General features: G+C 43.7%; 1 protein-coding gene across 1 annotated transcript in view; it reads right to left on the minus strand.

Moving 5' to 3' along the window:
* DNAAF11 (dynein axonemal assembly factor 11) overlaps positions 1-12,077 on the minus strand; it is a 69,892-nt gene extending 57,815 nt beyond the window's left edge. The window contains exons 1-2 of the mRNA XM_055314257.1: positions 12,013-12,077; positions 3,487-3,654 (exon numbers count right to left, since the gene is read on the minus strand). Of these exons, the coding sequence (XP_055170232.1) occupies positions 3,487-3,654; positions 12,013-12,022 (178 nt within the window). The 5' untranslated portion in view covers positions 12,023-12,077. The remainder of the gene's footprint in view (positions 1-3,486; positions 3,655-12,012) is intronic.
* Between the last annotated feature and the right edge of the window lie 12,200 nt (positions 12,078-24,277).

Here is a 24,277-nt window from a genome sequence, read left to right on the forward strand (position 1 = left end):
CCACTCAACTCTGGAGCCTGCCCAGTCTCTAGACTTTCAGTTTAGATAAGCCACATTAAGTTGGGCTTTCCTTATTTGAAATCAAGCTCACCCTGACACACACAGGATTATTATTTTTAATAAATATGGAAGCTCTCAGAGGCAAAACAGCATAAATAAGTCAGAGAATTGCTATAGGATGGGGACATTTAAAAACACTAATAATATCAAAGCTAACATTGTCCAGGGCTTATTATATGCCATGTACTTTTCTAGGCATTTTGCATATATGATGTCATTTTATCCTCATAAGAAACCTAATGGGGTAAAGATTACTATTGGCTCCCTTTTACAAATAAAAATATCTTGCAAGGTGCAGAGAATTAATCCACGGTTCAAGGTTAAGTGGTGAAGCCCTGAAATTTGACTTCAGAGCTTGGCACTAAAATCATTACACTACACCCTAAAAGAACAGTCCTTTCTAAGAGGACATGAATGTGAGAAACCCTGCTAGGGAATGTGCATGTAGGGGATCCCTCACTTAAATGACACCCCTGCCCATTTTCCATGGATATTAGGAAGATCAAACATGATTTATGTTATCATCAATCACCCTTACCATCATTATATTTCATTAAAAATTTGGAAAATATATACTTGTTCACATAGACCTAAAAATAACACCTAGCCTGAACCTCAGCTGACTCATTTTTTTAAAACGAGGATTTTGGAATAAATTACTCACATTTCTCTCAGCAATTAGACAATTTTACGTAATACTGGTGTTTCTAAACGGTTCTACAGGCTATACCTGAGCCTTCAATCGTCAACGGATTTGGGGTGCTCTATGTACCCAGGATTATAACCAACAGAGTGTGTAGTCTGTACCCTGAACAAAAAAAGTTATTATAGTTGCTAGTTATTATAATTGCTAACCTGCAATAAAAGACATGTTCCTTCCCCATATTGGTTATATATGCATAACCCTCTAAATGTGAAAAGAGTCTTCTGGTAGGAAAAAAAAAAATATATATATATATATATATATATATATATATATATATATATATATATGAAGGATTTCTTAAAGTATTCCTCAAGAATAATGGTCCAAATTGGTCAGGGGAGAAAAAAGGCTCTACAGATAAAAATGTATAGCATCTCTTGGACAGGGGGGATGGGAGCTGTCAAACCATGGTTCTAGTCCACACTATCCTGGAAGCAGTTCTCACCAATTGCTACAACCAGACCCACAGCCTTGAAGTGGACCAAAGCCATTCCCCAGTGCAAGCGGCTCTGCTCTTACCTTTAGGCCTCAGGCTCACTGGGAAGCTGTTACAAATGCAGATCTGGGGAGCCCACCCCCACGGATTCAGTCAGTAGGTCTGGGACCCCAGAAGGTCCTTGGCTCACACTTGGATCAACATGTAAGCACAGCCTTCCCTCCCCCCCCCCCCCCCCGCCCCCCAGCCCATCTGTATCTCCCAGTGAGGAACAGAGCTCCAGGAGAGGCAACTGTTTTTGCAAACTTCTACCTCAATGGCACCAGAGCAAGCCTGGATCCTAGAGAAATACTTTCGCTTGCTAAATAAGCGGCTACACGCCTATGGGTGGAACAGCACTGAAAAATCCCATTATTAGGATTTAAAAGAGTGTTTAATTTAAGAATACTTTGGAAGCAAAAATTTAAGCTTTCTCACAGCTCTGAAAAGGCCTGAAATACTATGCTACTAATTAGTAATTGTGATGGACCCAGCTGTGGAGATTAAAATTTCGGGAACTCTTTTAGATCTGTACAATTAGGACGGCTCATTAATGCCCCCCTGCATAAAAGCTGGTGGTTTTCTGTAACAGCCTTTTTAATTGAACAATGTGCCAGAGTTTCTAATTTATGGCAAAGTGAAAGATGTCGAAAATAATTATCTGAAGAAATATAAAGAATTGTAATACATCTTCAAAAAAGAAAGAAAGAAAAAGATGGCAAATTCTCGGCTTATTGCAACCCGAGGGCCAATTTTCAATTACCCACCAAACCAGGGGTAACCACCTCATCAGGGTTTCTCAGCCTTAGAGATGCTAACGTTGTGGGCTGGGGAGCTCTTTCTTGTAGGGCCCTCTCGAGCTGGTAGGATGGCCCGCAGTGTCCCTGGTCTCTGTTCACTATCCATGGTAGCAAAACACACACCTAAAACCATCTCTGGATGTTGCCAAGCACCCCTGCTGAGAACCAGCACCCATCCCCAGGGCAAGTTCCAGCAGAACCTACAAGCTGACCCCTGGCTCCAGAGCCACAGCCCACCGAGACTGCACTCCTTCTGCCTCCTGGACCCTAAGCCCATCCCTTTCCAACTTGGCCCCTACCTCCATGCGGCTAGCCTGGGGGAACAATTTTCACACCAATGGGAGCAGCTACTATCTGAGTGAGCACAGTGTTCAAGAAGCATGGTGTTGCGTGTAGTCCCTGGCGTCTACACAGCAAGGCTAAGTTAATTAACTGACCTAATTTCACACGATTTTAAGTAGCTGAGGCAGGGATCAAGCCCATCAGGGCCTGAGCCTCTTCTTGCCACTAAACTACAGGTTGCTCTTCTGAGGGTGGGGGACACTCCTATTTCCGGGTGGCAGGAACCCCTCGGAGTGACTCCACAGGCCTCCTTCCTCTCTGCCACTTAACTCATTCTTCTCCAGGGGGCTGCAGGGTGAGCCCACATATCTGATGGATGAACTGGGAGAAGGAACTGGGCATGCTCAGCACCCCCCACCTTGGTTTCTGGGATTTCCCTGCCAGCAGGGAGCACGGACTCTCCTCCCCCTACTGCCACACTGCCATCCACAGGGCTGTGTGGGTAGGGCAGGTGTGTGGCTGCCCAGCCTGCGTGTGACCAGGGGGACAGATTTAACCTGGGGGTGGTTTTAGGAAGCCTTCTTGGCTGCAAGTCTAAACCACCTCCTCCAAAAGGTTTTTGTCAGTTAGGATGCTGATATTTTGATCCATCTACCTCTCATTTCATTCCAAACGGGAGCAGTAAGCAGGGGTGCAGGTGCGGAGCGCCTCTGAAAGCCAATACGGAGCGCAATGCCTTGCAGGGACATGTTCTCTGAAACTATGGCGGAAACCAGCCACGCCGGGGAATCTGAGGTTTACTCAACTTGCATACAAGCCTTTCAGTTCCGCCGAGTGGTGCAAAATGCCTGGATTCTCTTCTCCTTCTTTCAAACATTTACAAAACCAGGCTACAAATAAGCAGGTCAACAAGCATGCTCCCACTTGTGAAGGCCCCTTGCAACTTCTGGATGGCGTCCCTGGTGGCTCCCGGGCGAGGAGACTGAGCAGCGTGGGGGCCCCAGGAAAGGGTCCACGCACAGCTCCCCAGAGCCAGCGTGTCTATTTCCCCACGTGGCACTTTTCCCCTCGTGTTGTCTTCCTCTAAGTTCACACTGCCCTCCCCAAAGTTCTCCCACTCAAAATGTCAGAGAGACCATGAGAACAAAATCCTGAAGACTTACCAATTTTTCCAATGAGGTTATTTTGGAGATAGAGGATTTTTAAATCCCGGCACCACTTGTCAATGTGTTCTAGTCTTTCTATTTCTTGCTGATGCAAGGAGAGCTCCTCCAGGGAAAAAATTATACAGTCATTGTGTTCAGCATTCCGTCTAATAAGATCTTCTGTGACTGAAAGAAAATGTGCTACATATTACATCTCCGTCCCTGGGCTCATCATCAGGTTATTATATTACAAATGCACTGGTTTTCCTTCCCAGTTAGATGTCAGTCCAGCAGGCCTGAATGATTTTCAAATGGGGAGAGAACAGAGAAGTGCTGCCTCCTGCTGGTAACACCCTGGTGAGTCAGAGAGCTTTGGGTTTTTTTTTGTTTTTGTTTGTTTTGTTTTGTTTTGTTTTTGCACAGGGTCTACCTACATTTTGCTGTCAGATTGGTGGAGAATGACTGAGAGGATGTTGATGTGGTATCATGTCAAACTGGATGAGATCCACTAAGTGGGCCAAGACAGGGCGACTTGGACCGAGAGGTAGTCTGGCTCCCAGAGGGCAAAAATATGAAAGCATCTCCCACCACCCAGTAAGGAAAGGGCTATTCATTCAAGTGACATTTATTTTTTTTAATTTTATTTATTTATTCATGAGACACAGAGAGAGAGGGGGGGGCAGAGAAAAAAGCAGGCCCCATTCAGGGAGCCCGATGTAGGACTCGACCCTGGGACTCCAGGATCACGCCCTGGGCCAAAGGCAGGCGCTAAACTGCTGAGCCGCCCAGGGATCCCCTCAAGTGACATTTATTAATCTAACTAAAGTTGAAGAGAAAGGAGAGGAGCACCTTCGATTTCACACTGCGGTCTTATAAAGCAGCTACCCTGTGGTCCGTTTCCAGGAGGAAGACAAGGAACCAGCCCCTCACAGGAGAAGGGTAGAGAGAGTCCCTGGCCCTCTGACATGGGATGCAATGGGGCCTGAAGGGGCTGGAGATAAGGCCCCAGTCCGTAGCTGGTGCCAAGAGCAAGACAGGAATCTTCTTCATAAGACACACTCAACTTAAAGATGTGATGACAACGGACAGACCCTGCATCTGGTCTGCATCTGTTTAAAAACATCATTAGCCCATTTTAATGTCCACGTTTTAGGTAGATTGTGGAATATTGCATGTCTGGCCCAAGAGACAATGAAGATTTATTTATTGCTGCTTACAGGGTGCCAGGCACCGTCTTAAATGCTCCACATGTTTTGACATACGAGTATTCAGACTCGGCAGGGGAGGAAGTGAGGCATACGGAGCTCAAATAACTTGCCCCAGTCTTCGTGGCAAGTGCCAGAGCCAGGTTTTCAGTGTAGGTGTCTGGCATTGACCATGAGCTGTTGCCACTGTGCTTCACCACCCCAAATGGGAGCAAGTGAGGAGCGTCTAGAGACTTCTAGAGGCCCCTTCAATGGTACAGGCTCCTCGAGCTGGGACAGAGGTCTTCACAGCCCCCTGAGCTGCCCCACTTCCACGTCACATCCTTAGAGGGGGAGTTTGCCTTTAAAATAAATAAATAAATGTGCAAATAGATAGGAATTCAATCATTTGTGTGCAGTTAACTGAACCCCTGCTACTTCTGGTGGTAGGAGATGGGATTGCTTGCCATGACAGTTCTTTGGAAGAAAGGGGAAATGTAAAGACCCAGAGATTAAAATACCGTACATGGGGAATGTCCCTGCTCTTCTAAACTCTGGTTCAACCAGTTGGTAGGTATGGCTACAAGCCAGGTGCTGGGGAGAAGCAGGCCAAAGAGGCAGGGAAGGAAGGCAATAGGGCAGCCCTGCCCACCCTGGCTCGCTGGGGTCCCTAGGGCCTGCTGCACTCTGCTGTCTCTGGATGCCACAGCTAGTATGCAAGCCGGTGTAAGCAGAAAACAACTTCCCGAAAACCAAATCTGTAAGAGAAGGGCATTAAAACTACTTTCCACGCATCCGACTGCCAAAGATGGTTCTAATAGCTTAAATCAACTGATAACGAATATATAGGGGCAGCTAAGTTGAGGGCACGGTGAAGCTGTAAGGTCAGATGTATTAGCTGTCTCTGGAATTATATGAATTCTCAGTAAGGATGTAACAGGGATTAAGGGGTTGAGATGGCACGACCAATGTTATCTCAGCTGCCCTAATGTAATGTGGGAATTATTCACTACTACAAAGAAGACCCTCAGGGACTGGTGGGGTATCTGTAACGTGAGCTATACCAATCCATGGAGCAGGGGGCTGGGTCTTTGGAGGCTTTGCTGGAGTCAATGGGGCCAGGAGGATGTGCCCATTCGGAGCCCATGCCCTTCTCTCTAGAATAATAATTATTCTCTGTCCAAGCCTGTCTCTAGGCCCTACACTATCTGCTTCTCCAAGTTCATTCCTGAAGACAGGACATACGGTCAGGTATGCAGCCCTGCACTCAGGAGTGTCCAAGGAGCAGCTTTTTTCTGGTGATGTGGATGGATGTGTAGGCTGGAGTATCTACCTTCATACATGGGCTTAAGGGACCCAGACAGAGCCAGGGAGGAGAAGAGAAGGGAGGGGTGGGCCAGGGAGCCCGCTTTCCCCAGCCACCCCCAGCTCTGGCATAGAACCCAGGGAGTGTGAGAAACATATTAAATGTAGCCGTCTGGGTTGTTATAAAGATATTCTTGTTGAGGGAGGAAAATGCATTTTATCTGGCAGTGTGATTATAACATGACACAAGAGTGTCCATTATATTCTTTCTCTGGGTCACCAAATGCCCTGGAAGGCTTAGTGGGACATTTATATTGAAGAAATAAACCCAAGTTGAATCCCACAGCAGCTATCACCTGTAAGTATGCCTCAGTCGAATGTGTTCAGGGGAATTCTGAAAGCATCTTGTTAAGCATCAGTGTCCGGCCCGGGATGGGTCCGTCAGCATCTGCGCAGCCCACTGGGCATGGCCTGGGTCTCAGAAACACTAAGGGTATCATGGGCCATTCCAGCTCTACAGTCTTAGAGGCCTGTCCAATTTGTCCAACCCTGAGGACCTGCAGGTTCCTCTACGGATGCGAAATACGCTTCCTATGCTCTCTTGCTACACCTTTCATAAAATTAAGAAACTGTTTGCATGATGCTATCTTCTGTGGGAATTTGGTCACTTCCATGTCATTGTCAAATCCTCCCTTTCAGAAGCACGAAGATATTAGGAATTACGTTGATCTGCATCTCCTAACCACAAAAATTAAGAGGATAAAAATCACCATTAGTTGAAAGGGATGGCAGTAGAGGAACCTCCCTTTGCGCGAATAACTAATTTGCACACCAGAGCTCATACACACACTTGAGAGAGAGGAGGGAACCAACTTTTAATTCAGCACCATAGGGAAGCCTGTCCAACAGCACTGATTATATGCAATTAGGAGACAAAAAATGGGAGAATCACAGAGGAAAGCAGTACTGCCAAAGTCAGGGTCTCGCAGCAGCCCTTTCCTGAACTCTTCTGTAGAAAGCAAACTGCTGCGTGAACCCCCTCCCCATTTTATAGCACTCAGGAAACTGCTGTTACACGATGCTGCCCCACCGAAATGGCAAACATCAGCAAAGAAACCAGAGTCCCCAAGAAGGAATGTGTAAGAGAATCTACATGGTGGATGGCGGAAATAGTGTCCCAACGCTATTTCAACAGGAAAGCATTTTGCAGTTTCATGCACTATGTAATTTAGACCAAACACTGTTTAACTCCCAGGAGCACTGTTCACCTTTAGAAAGTCCTACTCCAAATAACACAGCACTGCATTTACAAGGAACCATTCTAGGGATTTAAAACTGCTTTGGAAGCGTTAGTATGTCACCCTGACACTATTTCAAGAGAGACAGTATTGCCATGCCTACCACACAGTGGTAGAAGAACATGCTTAGGTACTCTATGAAACACAGGGTTTTGGCTTCCTCATTTTGGAAAAATTCAAATAGCAAGATCCAGGACTTGAATGGATTCTGGGAAGTGTCTCACCCACAGAAGGTGCTAGCCAAGACCTGCAGGACTGGAGCAGTAGTGGCTGATGAAAATACTGACAGTTTTAACCACAAATTCATAGTTATTTCACTAACAGGATGCTGCTGAGGAATCCAACCAAAGGTTGAACCCAAACTCACCGGCCAGCCTAGGCTTCTTTTCAATTCTGTGCAATGACTGGGTTCTCCATAACTTGAGGGAGGTCAATAAAATGACTTTGTGGGGTGGCAGTGAGGCGAAGGGCAAAAGGAGGTTTCTGGAATACTGGTGGTTGTCAGGCTGTGTTTGTTTCTACGAAGCTTTTCAGAGTATTGAGTCAAGTTCTAGAAACTCTCAAAGCCAACAATTAAGTGTTCATTCCTTCAGGCTTTATATCGGGTTTTGTGAATAGACTTCTATTTCTCACTGGATTAGGAAAAAAAATCAATAATATATGTTTGGAGCAGGTTTTGCAGAATTCGTAAGCATCTTGAAAGACCTAGCAGATACATCTATGAAACAGAAATGCAACAGAGATGAAGGGGTGACAAATAGAAGGTCACCTCTTGTAACCTGTACATTTTTTGTTTTGTTTTATTTTGTTTTCAAGGGATACTTTTAAAAACAGGATTTAGTCATTTGCCTTTTTTTTTTTTTTTTTTTACTGACTCAGGGTTATCATAACAAGCATCGCTAGCCATACTAGACCCAATCCAATGATACCATCAGAGTCTAGTCACATAGAGAGTGCAATTAAAGAACATGGATGAAACGCTATGGGGCAGTGACAGAAGAAAAGAGAGAGAACAAGGTGCACAAAGAGGGGAGTAACCAGGGTTACCGAGTGAAAGAAGGGAGGTCAAAAGAGGCACCACGGAAAGGAAGCCTGAGCTGAGTCCTGAAACGTGAGTTGGTACTGGCCAGATAAACAGATGAGGACAGGGTGCTCCAGGCGTTGGTGGATGCCACATTGCCCAGTTCCCTCCTTCAAAACCGAAAGATTAGTTCTAGCTGCTGGGAGTTGGCATGAAACATCAGGCAGTGGAGAACTATGGGGGGAAATCATAACTTAAAAACTCAGGACAGATGTATTGGGTGACTGTTGCTGACACAATTGATAAGGAAAGGCTGGGAGTGATTCATCAGACGTTAAAAAAGCCAGAGAACCACACTGGCAACATATAAAGAGTTTTTCTTCCTAAAACCAGAGGGTAGAGAGGGCAGAGAACCAGGACCAGGACTTAATCATAAGAGGAGCAGGGACTTCAGGTTCCAAACATGATGGAACCATAGGGACAAGACTGAACCTCCAGCCTATAACAACCAAAATCTAGAAAAAATATATGAAAAAAACAACAAACAATTGGACATTGGAAGTCAGAAAGCAGTTTGAACAGAACAAAAAATGAAAAGGCCTATCAAAATGTGTGGGAGATAGCTAGAACATAAGTTGAAGGAAAATTTATAGCACTAAATATCTACAGAAAAGGGTCTCAAACATTAGCTTCTTCCTTAAGAAACGAGATTAAAAAAAAAAGAAAGAAACGAGATAAAGAATAAATTAAAAAAATAAAAATAAAAATAAAAAAAATTAAAAATTGGTAAATTTTTAGCCAGACTGATTGGGAAAAAAAAAAAAGAAAAAAAAGAAGACATAAATTGCCAATATTAGAAATGGAAGCAGGATGTCATATAGATTACATAGTATTAAAAGGCTAGTAAGAGAGTAATATAAATAACTTTGTGCTAATAAATTCAGGAACTTAGATTAAATGGGAAAATTCCTTAAAAATCACAAACTACCAACGTTCACACAGAAGAGACAGACAGATAAAGCAAACAGCCGTGTGTAATTGAGTTTGCAGCTCAAACGGTCTCACAAAGAAAACCATAACACACACGTCTTCACTGATACATTCTACTGAGCATTTAAGGAAAAATAATACCCAGCGTACACAAACTCTTCTATAAAACTTAAGAGAATTTAAGAATTTAAGAAAGTTTCAGAATACTTCCTGAGATAAGTCTACAAGGCCAGCATTGCCCTGAGTCCCGAACCACACATACAAGGCCAAGGCTGACGACGGGAGATGCTGTTCTAGACCTGAGCTGACTGATCAGAACTGAGATGTTAGATAGATTCTTGAAACAATGAAGGCCAGGTAGCGACCGTGAACTTTAGGAGTTAGGTGGACAGATGTTATAATGAGGGCCAACGTTGGAGTGGTGGCCAGAGGTCCACTCCCATGGAGGGTTACGGAGATGGTGAACAGGCCACGACATTCCTGAGGACAATACAGACAGGCAGCCAACCAAGGGACTATACAATCTGTCCAATCCAAATACAAGGATGGATGACCAGAAGGCTAAAGCCAATGGCTTCAATAAAAATTTGCAATTTCTTGCCCAGCTTCCAGACCTCAGTCAGTTTTTGGACCCGAAACGAGGGTTGCCAGATTCAGCAAATAAAAATACTGGGCACCCTGTATTTTTAAATGACAACTCATTGACTAAAAGAGAGGCTGGGTCCCCAAGAGGACATGGCAATCACTCGTCCAATCCATTCCAAAAGGACTGTGGGCCATTTGAGTAACAATACACTACGGAAGGGGTAACGCCAAGTCACACTGATGCCTGCTGGATACAGGGCTTGAGTTGTCATTAACATCCAGAAACACAAAGCGTTGCCAAGTATTCTTATCAGAGCAGGGACATGTCGGAGGCCAGGTAATACGCGGAATCGTGTCCCTACCTAGTTCACAATTCATTAATCCATGAACAAATGCTGAAGAATATGTGGGTTGTTTCCATTTTTAGCTACTACACAGGCAGGTGCTATATACGTTTATACACAGTTTGGACAAAGATTCTCATTTTCTTTTTTTTTTTTTTGCTTTAATTTTTTTTTTATAAATTAATTTTTATTGGTGTTCAATTTACCAACATACAGAATAACACCCAGTGCTCATCCCGTCAAGTGTCCCCCTCCGTGCCCGTCACATTTTCTTTTGTAATATCTAGGGATTACACAGGTGGAAAACAAAGTCTTCTTTAATGTTTACCGCTGTTTGTCTAATTTTTTTTTTTTTTTGCATATAGTTTTAGAGAAGAGGAAGTACCAGTAACTGGTTTAGGAATGGGGCTTTTACTATTTATAGATCACTCGCCCTTTCCACCAGACTGTCAGCTCCTCCGGGGTACAAACTCCATCATCCAGCGGCCTCTTGATTTAAAGATATTATGACGCTTTTACAAGTAAGTGAGCAATTGGGTTGAACTGTACAAAACTGTCACAGAGGGGAAGGTGGGAAACGGCGTTCGCAGGCAAAAATAGTTCAACCGCCTGGGAGTAACTGTGAATCCCAACATGTTGCACATTCTACTGGTGTATTCGTAATCCAGCACGCGAACAACACTCATCAGGTCGGTCCAACAATACTATCACTGCCTTCGTTTTGGAGATGAGGCTGGGCCCCAGATGGGTGAAGTCACTGGCTCTAAGACAGAGGAGGCGGGCTCTGGAGCCGGCTGCCACCCCCCCTCCCCCCATTATTACAATCACCCCACTTTGACCCCACCTTCACCCCCACCCCACCCTCACCCTGCCCCCACCCCATCCTCACCCCCCCACCCCCCACCCTCACCTCACCCCCCACCCCACCCTCACTCCACTCTGACTCCACCCCACCCTCACCCCCACCCCGACCCCACCCCATCCTCACCCCCACCCCACCCCATCCCCACCCTCACCTCACCCCCCCACCCCACCCTCACCCTCTCCCCCACCCTCATCCCCTCCTCACCCCCTCCTCACCCCCACCCCATCCTCACCCCTACTCCCAGCCCTACCCTCACCCCCACACCACCCTCACCCCCACCCGACCCCACTCCCACCCCCACCCCACCCTCACTCCCACCCACCCCCACCCTCTCCCCCACCCTCACCCACCTCCACCCCCACCCACCCCCAGCCCCACTCCACCCTCTCCCCCACCCCTACCCCCACCCCCTCCTCACCCCCACCCCACCCCACCCTCACCTCCACCTCACCCTCTCCCCCACCCTCACCCCCTCCTCACCCCCACCCCATCTCCACCCCACCCTCACCCCATCCCATCCTCACCCTCTCCTCACCCCCACCCCACCCTCACCCCACCCTCACCCCCACCCCACCCCTCCCCCACCCCCACCCCAGGCACACTATCTTCCCGAGCGAGCATGGAGGCTGCAGCTCCGCGACACCGGGGCTAGCCCGGGACCACATGCTGAGCAGAAGACGCGCAGGTCCCAACCGCGCACCTTCCACCGTCGCCCACCGTGGCGCCCCCACCTTTCTCGCCCCCACCCCAGCGGCCAGAGGAGGGAGCCTCGCCCGGCGGAGGCTGAGGGGCCGGCACCGCGGGGTCCGCGGGAGGGAGGCGGAGGCCGAGGGCCGAGGGGCGAGGGGCGAGGGGCGAGGGCCCAGCCGGGCCGGGGCGCGCGCGCGGGCGGTCCCCGGGGTGCCCTGGAAGCCGGGACGATCGAGGGCGGCAGGTGGGAGGGGACGCTTACTCCGGCCCATGGCACCTCTCCGGCTTGCGGGCCCGGGACGCTGGAGCCGGACCCCGAGCTCTCCTTTCGCGCGTTCCCAGTCGCGCCTGGGCGCGTCCGCACTCGACCCCGGGAGCCATGGCAACGGGGACGCTACGGCGGCCGCACGGGGCCAGGCGCCGCCGCGTTTCCCGCGCTCCGGAGGAGCCCGGGGAGCATCCGCGAGGAAAGGCTCAGCGCAGCGCGCCTAGTCCGCCTCCCGGTCGCCCCCAGGTCAACTGGCCAGACTGAAACATCATCGCTGCGTGTTATTCTATATGTTGACAAATTGAACACCAATAAAAAATACATTTATTAAAAAAAATAAGAAATAAAACATCATCGCAGGGAGCTCGCTCCCCGCTGCACCTACCCCCCAGGCGTGCCTCTCGACCTGCCCCCCCACCCCCCACTTTTTCTTTGCTTTGTGGTTAAAGCCCTCCAGAGCCAGCGAGTCAGCCTGTGGCCCCCACCCCCCTCGCTAGCCGGGCGGCCCCATCTGTAAGATGAATAATAATGATAATAACTTGAAAGGGTCTTTCTGAAGGGTTGTAAAGAGATGATCTGGGGGAATGAGACACACTTTGGAAGAACAGCCTCCATAGAAAGGGTAGTTCCACTGATGGATCTCATGTTCTGAAAGTCCCAGGCCAACACGGATTTCGAGCTAACAAGTCGTCCAGGAACATACCCTCCATCAACTCTCTCCACTCACCACTTTTTTTTAGCTGGAAAGAATAGAAAGTGCATCTCCTGTAATTCCCAGTACTCGCATTTCCCCAGATCTCTCCCCAAAAGTGTCCAATAGGATTTACCCAATTCTGGACTAGAAAAAAAAATCGGTAATTCATCCTCAGGTGTGCATATGTTAGGCTTTTAATGGATGACACCTCCCAAAAGTTGGTTTGTTTGTTTACTGCCACCTTCACCCATTTTGCCCACCTGCCTTTTGCAACCAGAACCAATTTGCAATTGGTCTTGAGAACTTTCTAGAATCCCAGACTGTTTCCCTCTTGTCTTGTTCTCGGTATCTATGAGTTTGTTCTGTTTGTTTTTTTAAGATCCTGTATATAAGTGAGATCCTACAGTATCTGTCTTTCCCTGCTGGACCCACTTCATTTAGTATAACACCCACAAGTCCATGCATGTCGCAAGAAATGGGAAGATTTCCTTCTTTTTTATGACTGCCTAGTATTTCAATATACATAGTAACTTTTTGAATGACTGAATAGTATTTCATCATATATATTATATATATGTATAATCACATTTTCTTTATCCATTAATTTTTTGATGGACACTTTGATTGCTTCCATGTCTTGTGTATTGTAACTAATTCTGCAAAAACATGGAGGCTCAGGTATCTTTTTGAATTAGTGCTCTCATTTTCTTCATATAAATACCTGGGAATGGAATTGATGGATCATATGGTAGGTTCTATTTTTAATTTTTTTTAAGGATCTCCATACTGTTTTCCACAGTGGCTGCACCAATTTACATTCCCACCAATGGTTTAAGAGGGTTCCTTTTCTCCACATCCTCACTAACCCTTATTATTTCTCATCTTTTTGAGAATAGCCATTATAACAGGTATGAAGTAACATCTCATTGTGGTTTTGGTTTGCATCTTCCTGATGATTAGTTACATTGAACACCTTTTCATATTTCTGTTGGCCATTTGTATGCCTTCTCTGGAAAAAATGTCTGCAGATTTTCTGTCCATTTTTAAATCACAAAGTAAGTTCTTTACATATCCTGCAAATTAATCTTTTATCAGGTATATAATTTGCAAATATTTTCTTCCATTCTGTAGGGTTGCCTTTTCATTTTGTTTGATGTAGTCTCACTTGGGTATTTTTTGCTTTGGTTGCTTTTGCTTTTGATGTCAAACTCCCTGCACTCCACCCCAACAAAAATCAAGACCAGTGTCAAGGAACTTACTCCTGATGTTTTCTTCTAGGAGTTTTATAATTTTGTTTTTAAAGTGTTATTACAAAAGTAATTATTGCCTTCTGCCCATTTACCAAAGAGAGAGAAAGTGCTATGTGTACAATACTTTTTAAAAACTCCCACTCTGGGCAGCCCTGGTGGCGCAGCGGTTTAGCGCCGCCTGCAGCCCGGGGTGTGATCCTGGAGACCCAGGATCGAATCCCTCCTCGGGCTCCCCGCATGGAGCCTGCTTCTCTCTCTGCCTGTGTCTCTGCCTCTCTTTCGCTCTCTCTGAATAAATAAATAAATAAATAAATAAGTCTTTAAAAAAATTAAAATAAAACAAAAATAAAAACTCCCACTCTAATCATAGTAAATAGTACAGAGTCCATGTTCTTATCTTGAGATGTGTGTTATGCCCACATCATAGAAGAAGCTTTGGGGGCGCCTGGTGGCTCTGTCAGCTAAGCATCTGGCTCTTGGTTTTGGCTTAGGTCAGGATCTCAGAGTCAGAGATCTAGCCGTCTTATTGGGCTCCCTGCTCAGCATGGAGTCTACTTCCCTCCTCCCTTTGCCCCTCCTCCTGCTTTTGTTCTCTCTCTCTCAAATAAATAATTGTTAAAAAAAATAAAAGAAGATTCATAGAATTATGTGGAGTGTAAAAAAATGTATTCTTTTGGCAGACACCTGTTAAGCATTTATTAGTGTTTGCCAAGTGGAGACAAGGACACGAGCTGTGCAGAGGGGCAGGAAAACTAAACAGAGTGGAGTGAAGGAGGAGGTGGGAAGTCAGTCAGTTTGGCAATGGAAACAATTGCATGGGTTTGATTAGATCAGGGATAATGGAAGCTATAAATGCCAGGCCAGAGGAACTGAACTAGAATGGTGAGATTTCAGACACTATGTCCCCACAGTGGAAGAATTATTTGGAGTTCCAAGAAGACTACCAGAGGCAAACTATAAATTTAGGCGACACCTACTGCTGCTGCCCAAAAGCCTGGTTCTCGTCATTTCACTATTTTTTTTTTTTTTTTTTTGGAAAACGACACAGTGTGAGGTGAAGAATATGAACTCTGGCATTGGAGACTGGTTCAAATCCACAGATTTGTTACTGTGTGGCATCAGACAGATAAGTCCACCTTCCAGAGCTAACAATTCCCCATTTCCACATGGAACTGACAGTAGAGGTGATCTCTGGCTATACCACTGAGAAGTCTATGTGCTGATGTCTGATTGCTCATGTGGGAGATAACATACCCTCAGCAGAAGGCTAAATTAGCAAATTGTGCATTTGACAGTGAGAGGTTCATCAAGACTAAAAAAGATCTATTTCTGGCAGGAAGCTGGTACCAGGGGATAATCCAGGTGGAACGGTAGTTTCTGCGATAACAGAGACATGAAGTCAGGACCAGTAGAAAGGATGTTGGCCTCTGGGTCATAAGAGACAAGAGGGAAACAGTCTGGGATTCTAGAAAGTTGTCAAGACCAATTGCAACTCAGGTATCTGATAATTTGGCTCTGAACTTTCATCCTTGCCTTCAGACAGACTTACCCTTGAGCTCTCAACCTCACCCTTAAACTCTCTAGGAGTCAAAAGGGCCTTGAATTTTTCCTATGAAACTTAATATTTGTGGAACTGGGGTATTCTATCCATTTATACACAAGTGAACAAACAATGGAGCTGTCATTCACTGCATAAAAATCTCTAGAATGTTTTTAAGCACCATGTACTCAATAAGGTCCAGTGCTCTATAAGTGTTAACTAATTATCACATTAACCCTTGGAAGTAGACATGTTATTATCTATATATTGTTGATAAGGAAATTGAGGCCCAGTGAGATTATATTGCCAGAATTGTATGCCCAAAACAGCACTCCATATGCCATCACTTTTTTTTTTTTTAAGGCATCACTTTTGAGGCAGAGCTACCTAAGGGCAGGGACGGAGTTTATTTTTCATCTCTGAATCCTACCTCTCAGCACAATTCCTGATACTCACTAGGTACTCAACAAATATTTGTTGAATGATTGAATGAATAAATAAGTGAGTCAATCTCTCCAAGAGCTTGGCATCCTGGATGGATACATATCATGACTTAAGTAGAATGACCATGGAAGTGTCCATGTTTTAAGGGGAGCCATCAGGCTTCCTAAGAAGAGTGTCCCATTCTTTGGGTTATTGGATATATCTGTGAGAACTTTTTATCAAAATCTAGGATAAGAGCTCCTTTGGGAAGCAAAGTCTTGACCAGTTGTCCTACCACTTTGGTGGAACAGACAAGAGCCTCAGATGATAGAGCAGAGAAACCAGGAAACTCTACTTGATAATTTGTCATGGGCCAGGCTGAACTGATTATGCTGTGTCCTTCCTCAACGCAACATCACAATCACTGTGTCTCTTAGAAATAAAGGACCCATGGGACATAAAGGACAGGTGTACAATGTGCTGTGATTGTTACAGTCCACTGACGGAAGGGAAATGGGGAAATAAATCATGATGTGACAGCTCCAAATGAAGTGAAGTTCATTTTACTCCAACTCAATGAGATTGTTTAGAGTCATGGTGTGTGTCTATTTATGCAAATCATTATTCAAAACAGACTTGTTTCTTTGGCTCCTGGAAATATAACTCGATGAGTGGGGCTTCCTGGGGGAAATAACGACATTATTTTTGTGCCTATAAGTAGGAGAATTAAATCTCAAAAAGTTTTTTTTTTAATTTCCTATAACAGCAAAATAATCCTCCTGCTTCTTTTGTGCTGGATAAATTCAAGAGACATTGACCTAGAAAGTTATTTGTTTCTTATTATTTTCATTATTATATATATTTTAGTATTTTTATGATGTGTAACTAATACTGTGGTGACAATTCAGTCATGCTTTGCATTAATTTTCCTTCAGAAGAGTTTCCCATTGCACCTTGATGACAAATAAGCTCCCAATTTTACCAGCACCTCTATAATATCAATTGCTTGCCTGCTTATTTACTTCCTTCCTTTCATCCATCAGCAAATATTTATCAAGTGCCTTCCATATGCCAGTCTCTACAAGGAGTAATTGAGACAATATATGTAAAACCCTTAGAAGAGTACTTGCCATGTAGAAAGCATTCAGTAAGAGTTAACTATTCATATTTTGAAAACAAAATATTCTCCTCCATAGATGGTAATCCTAAAGTAGGTACTATTATTACCCCCATTTTACAGATGAGAAAACTCTATTTTGAATTAACCCAATGGAAAAGGTCTAAGAAAATCAGACTTAACAGTTTTGCTTGCCTCAGGAGAGATTAGATATAAGCAGCATTATTTACATTGGTCTGTTATATCCATTTGAGGGATGACTTCTCCCAGCTGGCAGGCTGAAGACAGAAAATGAGAAAGGAGGTAGGATGGGACGAGTAGATAATAGTGTTGTAGTGCTTCCTTGATCCATACATATGGGTATGAATTTGTGTTATTAGATGTGAGTTCCCAAACTTGAGACCCTCCAACAATTAAATGAAAGTACAAAAACACACCTCAAAATCAAGTGTAAGATGTTTTTAAATTGTTTTCTTCATTTTTTCCATATGTTAAAAGATAATCTAAGGTACATTAGAACTTTCAAGAGTTTATTTGAGCAAACATGAATTTGAATTAGGCAGTGCCAAACTTGAGTGGTCAAGAGTACCTCACTCATAGAAGCTAGTGGAAAGTTTTTTATAGAGAAGCCAGGAAGCAAAGCAAGGAAATCGTTTGACTGGCTATAGTTTAAACAGTTGCCTTATTTGGAAAAGCCTAATTGGCTGTGATTGGGGGTCCTTAAGTCTCAACTTCTTTACCTTGAGGCATTTATAGGAATTGACCCTGGCTTTGGTTTTAGTTTACTTACATAGATTTCCAAGGCGGTAGAGCTACCCCAGTCTCCTGGCCTCCTCATTTAAGTACTTGAACACCTCAAAACTTCTGTCCATCTCCATTGGCTTAATAAAACTTAGAGTTGAGGGGCACCCAGGTGGCTCAGTAGGTTAAACGTTCGACTCTTGATCTCAGCTCAGGTCTTGATCTCAGTGTTGAGTTCAAGCCCTACACTGAGCTCCATGCTGAACATAGAACCTACTCTAAAAAATTAAGAGTTGATATTCTAGGAAGGACTTTTACTAATTTTAATATACTCAGCAGAGAGTAACCAGGATATCCTACTCCCCCACTAATAGTTCAAGTACTGGAGCTTTAAACATTTTAGTTAACCTCATTGATTCCTCATCTGTAAAATTGGAGAAGTCAAGTGCTTACTTGATTGGGTTTCAGTGAGATTTACAGGAGAGAATGTATAAAGAGTTTGCCTATAGTATGAGCTTGATATATCTCCATTTTTATTACTATGTGTGAGGAAAGATGGAGGTCTCAAAGAAGACCACTGGGTGCAACCAGTGGTTACACTAACAGGGGTCAGTCCTGCCTCTGTTACCATTGAAAGAGCCAGACCCATCAACATACATTTCCACTGGAGAAAGGTGCTATTGATCTCAGAAGCCTACTGATCAAGTTTTTCCTTGATTAGTTTATTTATTTATTTCAAGCTCAGGAGTTTTGTCATTTTTTATCACTTCCTGGAAGACAAGTGGTAGCAGGTGCTAAGGTCTAAAAAAAACTATAGGAGAAAAAACTAAACAAAATGTGTCCACTAACTTAATTTTCTCTAAGAACTGAGTAAACAATAGCTTTGTTCAATTTTAGTGCTAGAACACCTGGGCCCAGCTCATAGAAAACCACACAATTATTGTTTGAGAACCACTGAGCTCTGCTAACTATGGGCAAGGATATGAGAAAACGAAATCCACAAAAACTAAAACTGTATTTCCAAAAACATTAATCCTGCCTTAATATAATCTACAAGGATAAACTTGAAATGAGGCCCCTGGGGAAATTGCAAGTAACTGCCAATTTTGCTAATGATAATAAGTTTATTTTAATTGCTAATATATTCCTAATTACTCTAGATCTAAAATGTTTACTTCACTGTCAGTCATCTTCTTTGATTTATGTTCTTTGTGAAAAGAATTTGTCATATCAATCAACCCTTTTCAAGTTTGGTGGCAGCTGCTGAAAATGATCTCACCTTCCTTGTCACATAGCTTGGCTTGGGCACCATTCGTCCAAAGACAGAGAGAGGCCTTCCCCACCAAATCTTCTAGAATTCATAGCTTTCCATTTCAGCTGGAGAAAAGCAGTATTTTTAAGACTTTGATTACATGAACAAAGGGGACTGACACTGTCTATTTCAAATTCTGTTTTTAATCTGATCTTTGATCTGTCTCCTCTATCTGAATGTGTGTGTGTGCACACATATGTGCATGCATATCCAAGTCATTGAGGAACATGATGTCATTGGTGTAAAGATTCCTAATTTGGGTGGGCATTACAGGGTGCTATTAACCAATTTACTCATTTTTTTTCTTTTTCAGCAAACATGTATTAAGCCCATAGGGCTGGTGTAGAGTAGTGATCAAGACTGACAAGGTCTTGACCATGTCAGAATGCATATACTCACCAAAGGAAATAAACACTAAACAAGTAAACAAATAAATACTACATAAGATGATTGCATGTGATATGTGTTTTGAAAGAAAAATAGGGTGGTAGATTGAGTCTGGAGGATGGCTACTTTGGATAATCAGAGTAGGTCACATATGGGGTGAATCCTGAGTGTGAGAAGGAGACAGCTACATGAAGACTAAGGAAAGGTTATTCCTAGGGAGAGAGAAAAACAAAAGCTCTCAGACTCGGGAGAGGTTGGCCTGCTAAAGGACAGAATAAGGCAGGTAATATGATGGGAAGATGCACAGAGGAATATTAAGGGGTAGGTCAGAGGCATATACCTAGGTAGGACCTTGTAAGGAAACAGGTTATTATTCCAAAGGAGATGGACACAGGTACATACACAGAGGAGACCATGAGAGGACACAAGGAAAAGCCTAGAACACATCCTTCTCTCACATCCCTTGGGAGGGACTAGATCTCTCAACACCTGATCTCAGGCATCTCACCTCCAGCACTATGAGAAAACAAATTTCTGTCATTTAAGCCACCCAATTTGTGGTACTTTGTTACAACAGACCTAGAAAACTGATAATAGGAGTCAAGGATGACTACTGAACTTTTTCTTTGGAAAATTAGAAAAATGGAATTTCCATGAACTAAGATGGTGAAGATGATAGAGGGGCAGATTTGGAAGAGGTAGGAATAAGGAGGTCTGCTTTGGACATATTAAATTGCAAATATGTTTTAGACATTCAGTGGAAATTTTGAGAAGGCAACTTGGGTGTATGAATGTGGAAAAGAGGTCCAGGTTGAGGATTTAGTTCAGTGGGGTTTTTTGTGTTTGTTTTTGTATTTTTTTAATTTTGTTTTTGCCGAGGTGTTGATACCCATGCACATGATTGAGAACATTCTAGAACTGAGTGTAGACAGATAAGAGGTCCCAGGGCTAAGCCTGAGCATACTCCAAAATCTAAAGTTGGCAAAATGTGGAAAAATTAGCAAGAGAGACATAAAACCAGTGAGGTAAGAAGAAAAGCCAAGTCAGAAAATTGCTTCCAAGAAGGAAGGACTGGCGAACTATGTCATATGCTGCTATAGGTCAAGACAATGAGACCTAGGAATTAATCATTGGGTTAAGCATCATTGAAGGTTGTTGCAGCTTTGCCAGGGGCTGCTATGGTGGATGGTGGGATTACAATCCTAATTGTAGTGAATTCAAGAGAGATTTGGAAGAGAAGAATCAGGGACAAAAAATTATAGAAGAAGAATCTACCAAGGAATTTCACTGCTACTGGGAGCAGAGCAATGGAGAAAGAGAGCAGTTAGAAGGGATATGGAATCCAAAGAGGGCTTAATTAAGACAGGTGTTATTATAGCACGTTGGCATGCTACCATTGCAGAAGAGAGGGCGATTCCTGGAGGAATCTCCATAAATAGATAAGAGGGGGTGGGCTGCAATCATGAGTAGTGAGTCGGCCTTAGATAGCAGCAAGGACTTTCCATCCACAGAACAGGAAGGAAGGAGAGTAGGAACAGATGCTTGTAGGTGGATAAATATGGTGCCAATGGCTGGTTATGTCTTCTTAACTGTTTCTATTTTCTCAGTGAAATAGGAAGCAAGGACATCAGCTAAGAAGGAGGCTTGGAAAGGATGTCTTGAAGGTTTGAGGAGAAAGAAGAAAGTAGCAAATGGTCACCTGGGGAATGGGAGAGTGAATACTAGAACAGGTAAGATGATTGCCAGGAATAACCATCACACCTTGAGGGTTATGTTTATGAATTTAAAGAAAGGCCTCCTGTGTATTTTCTCTCAAGCCATATTCAGAGTGTGGAAAACTGCATAACAGATGTGAGTTTCAGATGCAACCAGAGATGTGGGTTTACCAGGAAAGTACAATGAATGGAAGGAGGTGCAAGGGAATTACTTTAATGACAGCTCATGGAATCTAAGAAAATCAGATCCTGATAGCATTGAAAAATTGTTGGAGTGAAGAGGCGGTGAGCCAGAAAAACTGTGATGGTTAAAAGTGGAATGTTCAAAATTGAGATTATGAAGGAAGTAATGACATGGTCCAAGGATTGGCTGTGATAGTGTGTGACTGTTTTAAGGTAGAAGACAATAATAGAAGCACAGAAGCTGTTATGGAAGTGAATGGTCAGACCAGATGCACATGAAAGATGCTCAACATCATCCACCATAAAGAAATGCAAATCTGTCTCACAATGGGTACCACTGAACTCCTCTAGGGCATGACTGTAGTTGGGAAAATGGACATTGCCAAGTGTTGACAAGGATGTGGAGAAACTGCAACCCTTACCTGGTGGGGATATAAAATGGTGAAATTACAAAATAATTGGGCAGTTTCTTAGAATGTTAAATATAAATTTACAAAATGACCTAGCCATTCCATTCCTAGGTATCTACCAAGGATACATATTTCCCCACAAAGACTTGTATGTGAGTTTCATAGCAGCTTTATTCATAATAGCTGATGAGCAGAAACAACCCAAATGCCCACTAAGTAATGAATCAGTAAACAAAATGTACTATATCCATATAATGGAATACTATTTTATCATGAAAAGAAATGATACATTTGTAGTGATTCATGCTTCAATATGGATAAACCTTTTAAACATTATGCTAGGTGGAGGAATCCAGACCCAGAAGGCCACATGTTGTATGATTCTATTTATATAAAACGTGTAGTAAAGGCAAATCTATGCATACGGGAAGTAAATTAGGGGTTGGCTGGATTTGAGGGGTGGGAATGAGATGTGACTTCAAATGGGCAAGGAAGATATTTTGGGGGTGACAAAAGTGTCTTAAAATTGGGCTGTAGTGATGGCTATACAACTCTATAAATTCATTAAAAATCTATCAATTGTACACCCAAACAAATGAATTTTATAGGATGTAAATTATAACTCAATAAAGCTTAACTTTTGAATCCAAAAAGAAAAATAAAAGAATGAAGTAAACTGAGTGTCCAGGGTATACAAGGGATAGATATGTGTATATTGAAATTGCCAGGAAGAATGGCAAGAGTCGTTCTGGAGCGAGTGACAATTAGGGAGGAGCTAACATCTTCAAGAAAAGAGGGGTCAGTAGTCGACCGCATCAAGAAGTGGCAAGAGATGGTGCAGTTTGATGGCATGAATTCCAAAATTAGAAGTTCCAGGGTCGGGGGGACAGACATAGATGCAGAGATGGCCATGAGAAGCAAGGAGGACACCCACCCTACTTCCAGGTTCAGTGAGAGAAGGACTCTGGGAGAGAAAACTGAATGCATGTGCTTATAATTTATGATTAATCATCACAATAGCCTAGTGAAGTCTGCAGGGAAATATCCTACCCTTGGAGCCAGACGTGGGACCCTAGTCTCAGCTCCTCCAGTGGTTAACAATTGACCTCAACTTACCCTCTTGGATCCTCAATAATAAAATGAGAATAATAGTCATTGTCAACCTCACAGGGCTTTCTGAGGGAGAAACAAGAGTAAATATTTACAAATCCATCTCACATTTCATAGTAAGAGACCACGGAGCTATTATCCTCAAAAACTCTCCATTTTTCTGTTGAGAAACCTGAACTTCAGAGAGGATAGGTGATTTTTCCAAAGCCACACAGCAGTTAAGGAGAAGACAAGGGTTCTGATGCCTCCCAACCTCTATACTGCGTCCCCTTTGCAAAGCCTGCTCTCAGCAACAACACCTCTCTAGAGATTCTGTGCTGACTGTGAGACAGAAATAATAAGTAAATGTTCCATTTTTGCCGTGCCAAGAAATAATCAAATCAGAGAATTTCTAAAGCTAAGTTAGAATAAGCCTGGTACAAAGAAGTGTCTTGGGAAATCTAGATGCAGTCATTGTTTCCACCACAACTCATGGCCCTCCTGCTTTCTTTCTCTGCACCAGCCCTGCCATATTCCTTGCCAGTTCTGTATTGGATCATGTCCAGCCATCTGCTCTTTAAACAATTACTTATTGATTATTTTCTAAATTCCAAGAACCCTTCTGTGCCCTGAGGAATCAAAGAATTCCTGACCCTCCTGGAGCTTCTGTTCTGGTGAAGAAAAAAAGGGGCCAGAGCACGGGAAAGCCAAAGACCAACACCAAACCAAGCAGATAATAAACTACATATGCAAATGAACAAGAAAGATCATTTCAGAAAATGAGACACTTCAGTGTCCAGGGGTGGTGGGAGTAGACGGGGAGAACATTCCTAGAGTGGTTGAGAAGGCTTCTCTGCAGAGGTGGTATTTCCCTGATGAGAGGAAGCTGGCCTTAAGAAGTTCAGGAAGAAGAGTGTTTCTGCCAGAGTGTGGCAGGTGCAAAGGCCCTGAAATGGAGATGAGCTTGGCGTATTGTAGGAACAGAAAGGAGAACAGTGCTGTGGCCATGGCATAGTGAGCGGAAGGAAATGTAATGCGGGACAGAGTCTCTTCAACAGAAAAATGAAATGATTAGTGTACCTTTTAGAAAGATCATCCTAGCTCTACAGTCCAGTGGAGACTGGACTGTAGCCTGGAAGATTAGAAAGGGAACGGGCCCAGCTAGGAAAACTTCTGCCTTGAAATAAGTTGCTCCCTTGTCTTCAAATGTCCCTTCCCATTTTCTTCACTTTCCAAACTCATACCCCTTCATCAAGAGTATTTCAGAAGGATGCGCAATAGTCAAAAAGTGGAAACAAGGCAAAAGTCCATCGGTAAAAGAATGGAAGAACAAAAGTGCTACATCCAAACAATGGAATGTTATTCAGCTGTAAAAGGAATAGTTGTAGGGCAGCCTGG

The sequence above is a fragment of the Nyctereutes procyonoides genome, unplaced genomic scaffold (genome assembly GCF_905146905.1).
Source record: "Nyctereutes procyonoides isolate TBG_1078 unplaced genomic scaffold, NYPRO_anot_genome, whole genome shotgun sequence".
Taxonomy (NCBI): domain Eukaryota; kingdom Metazoa; phylum Chordata; class Mammalia; order Carnivora; family Canidae; genus Nyctereutes; species Nyctereutes procyonoides.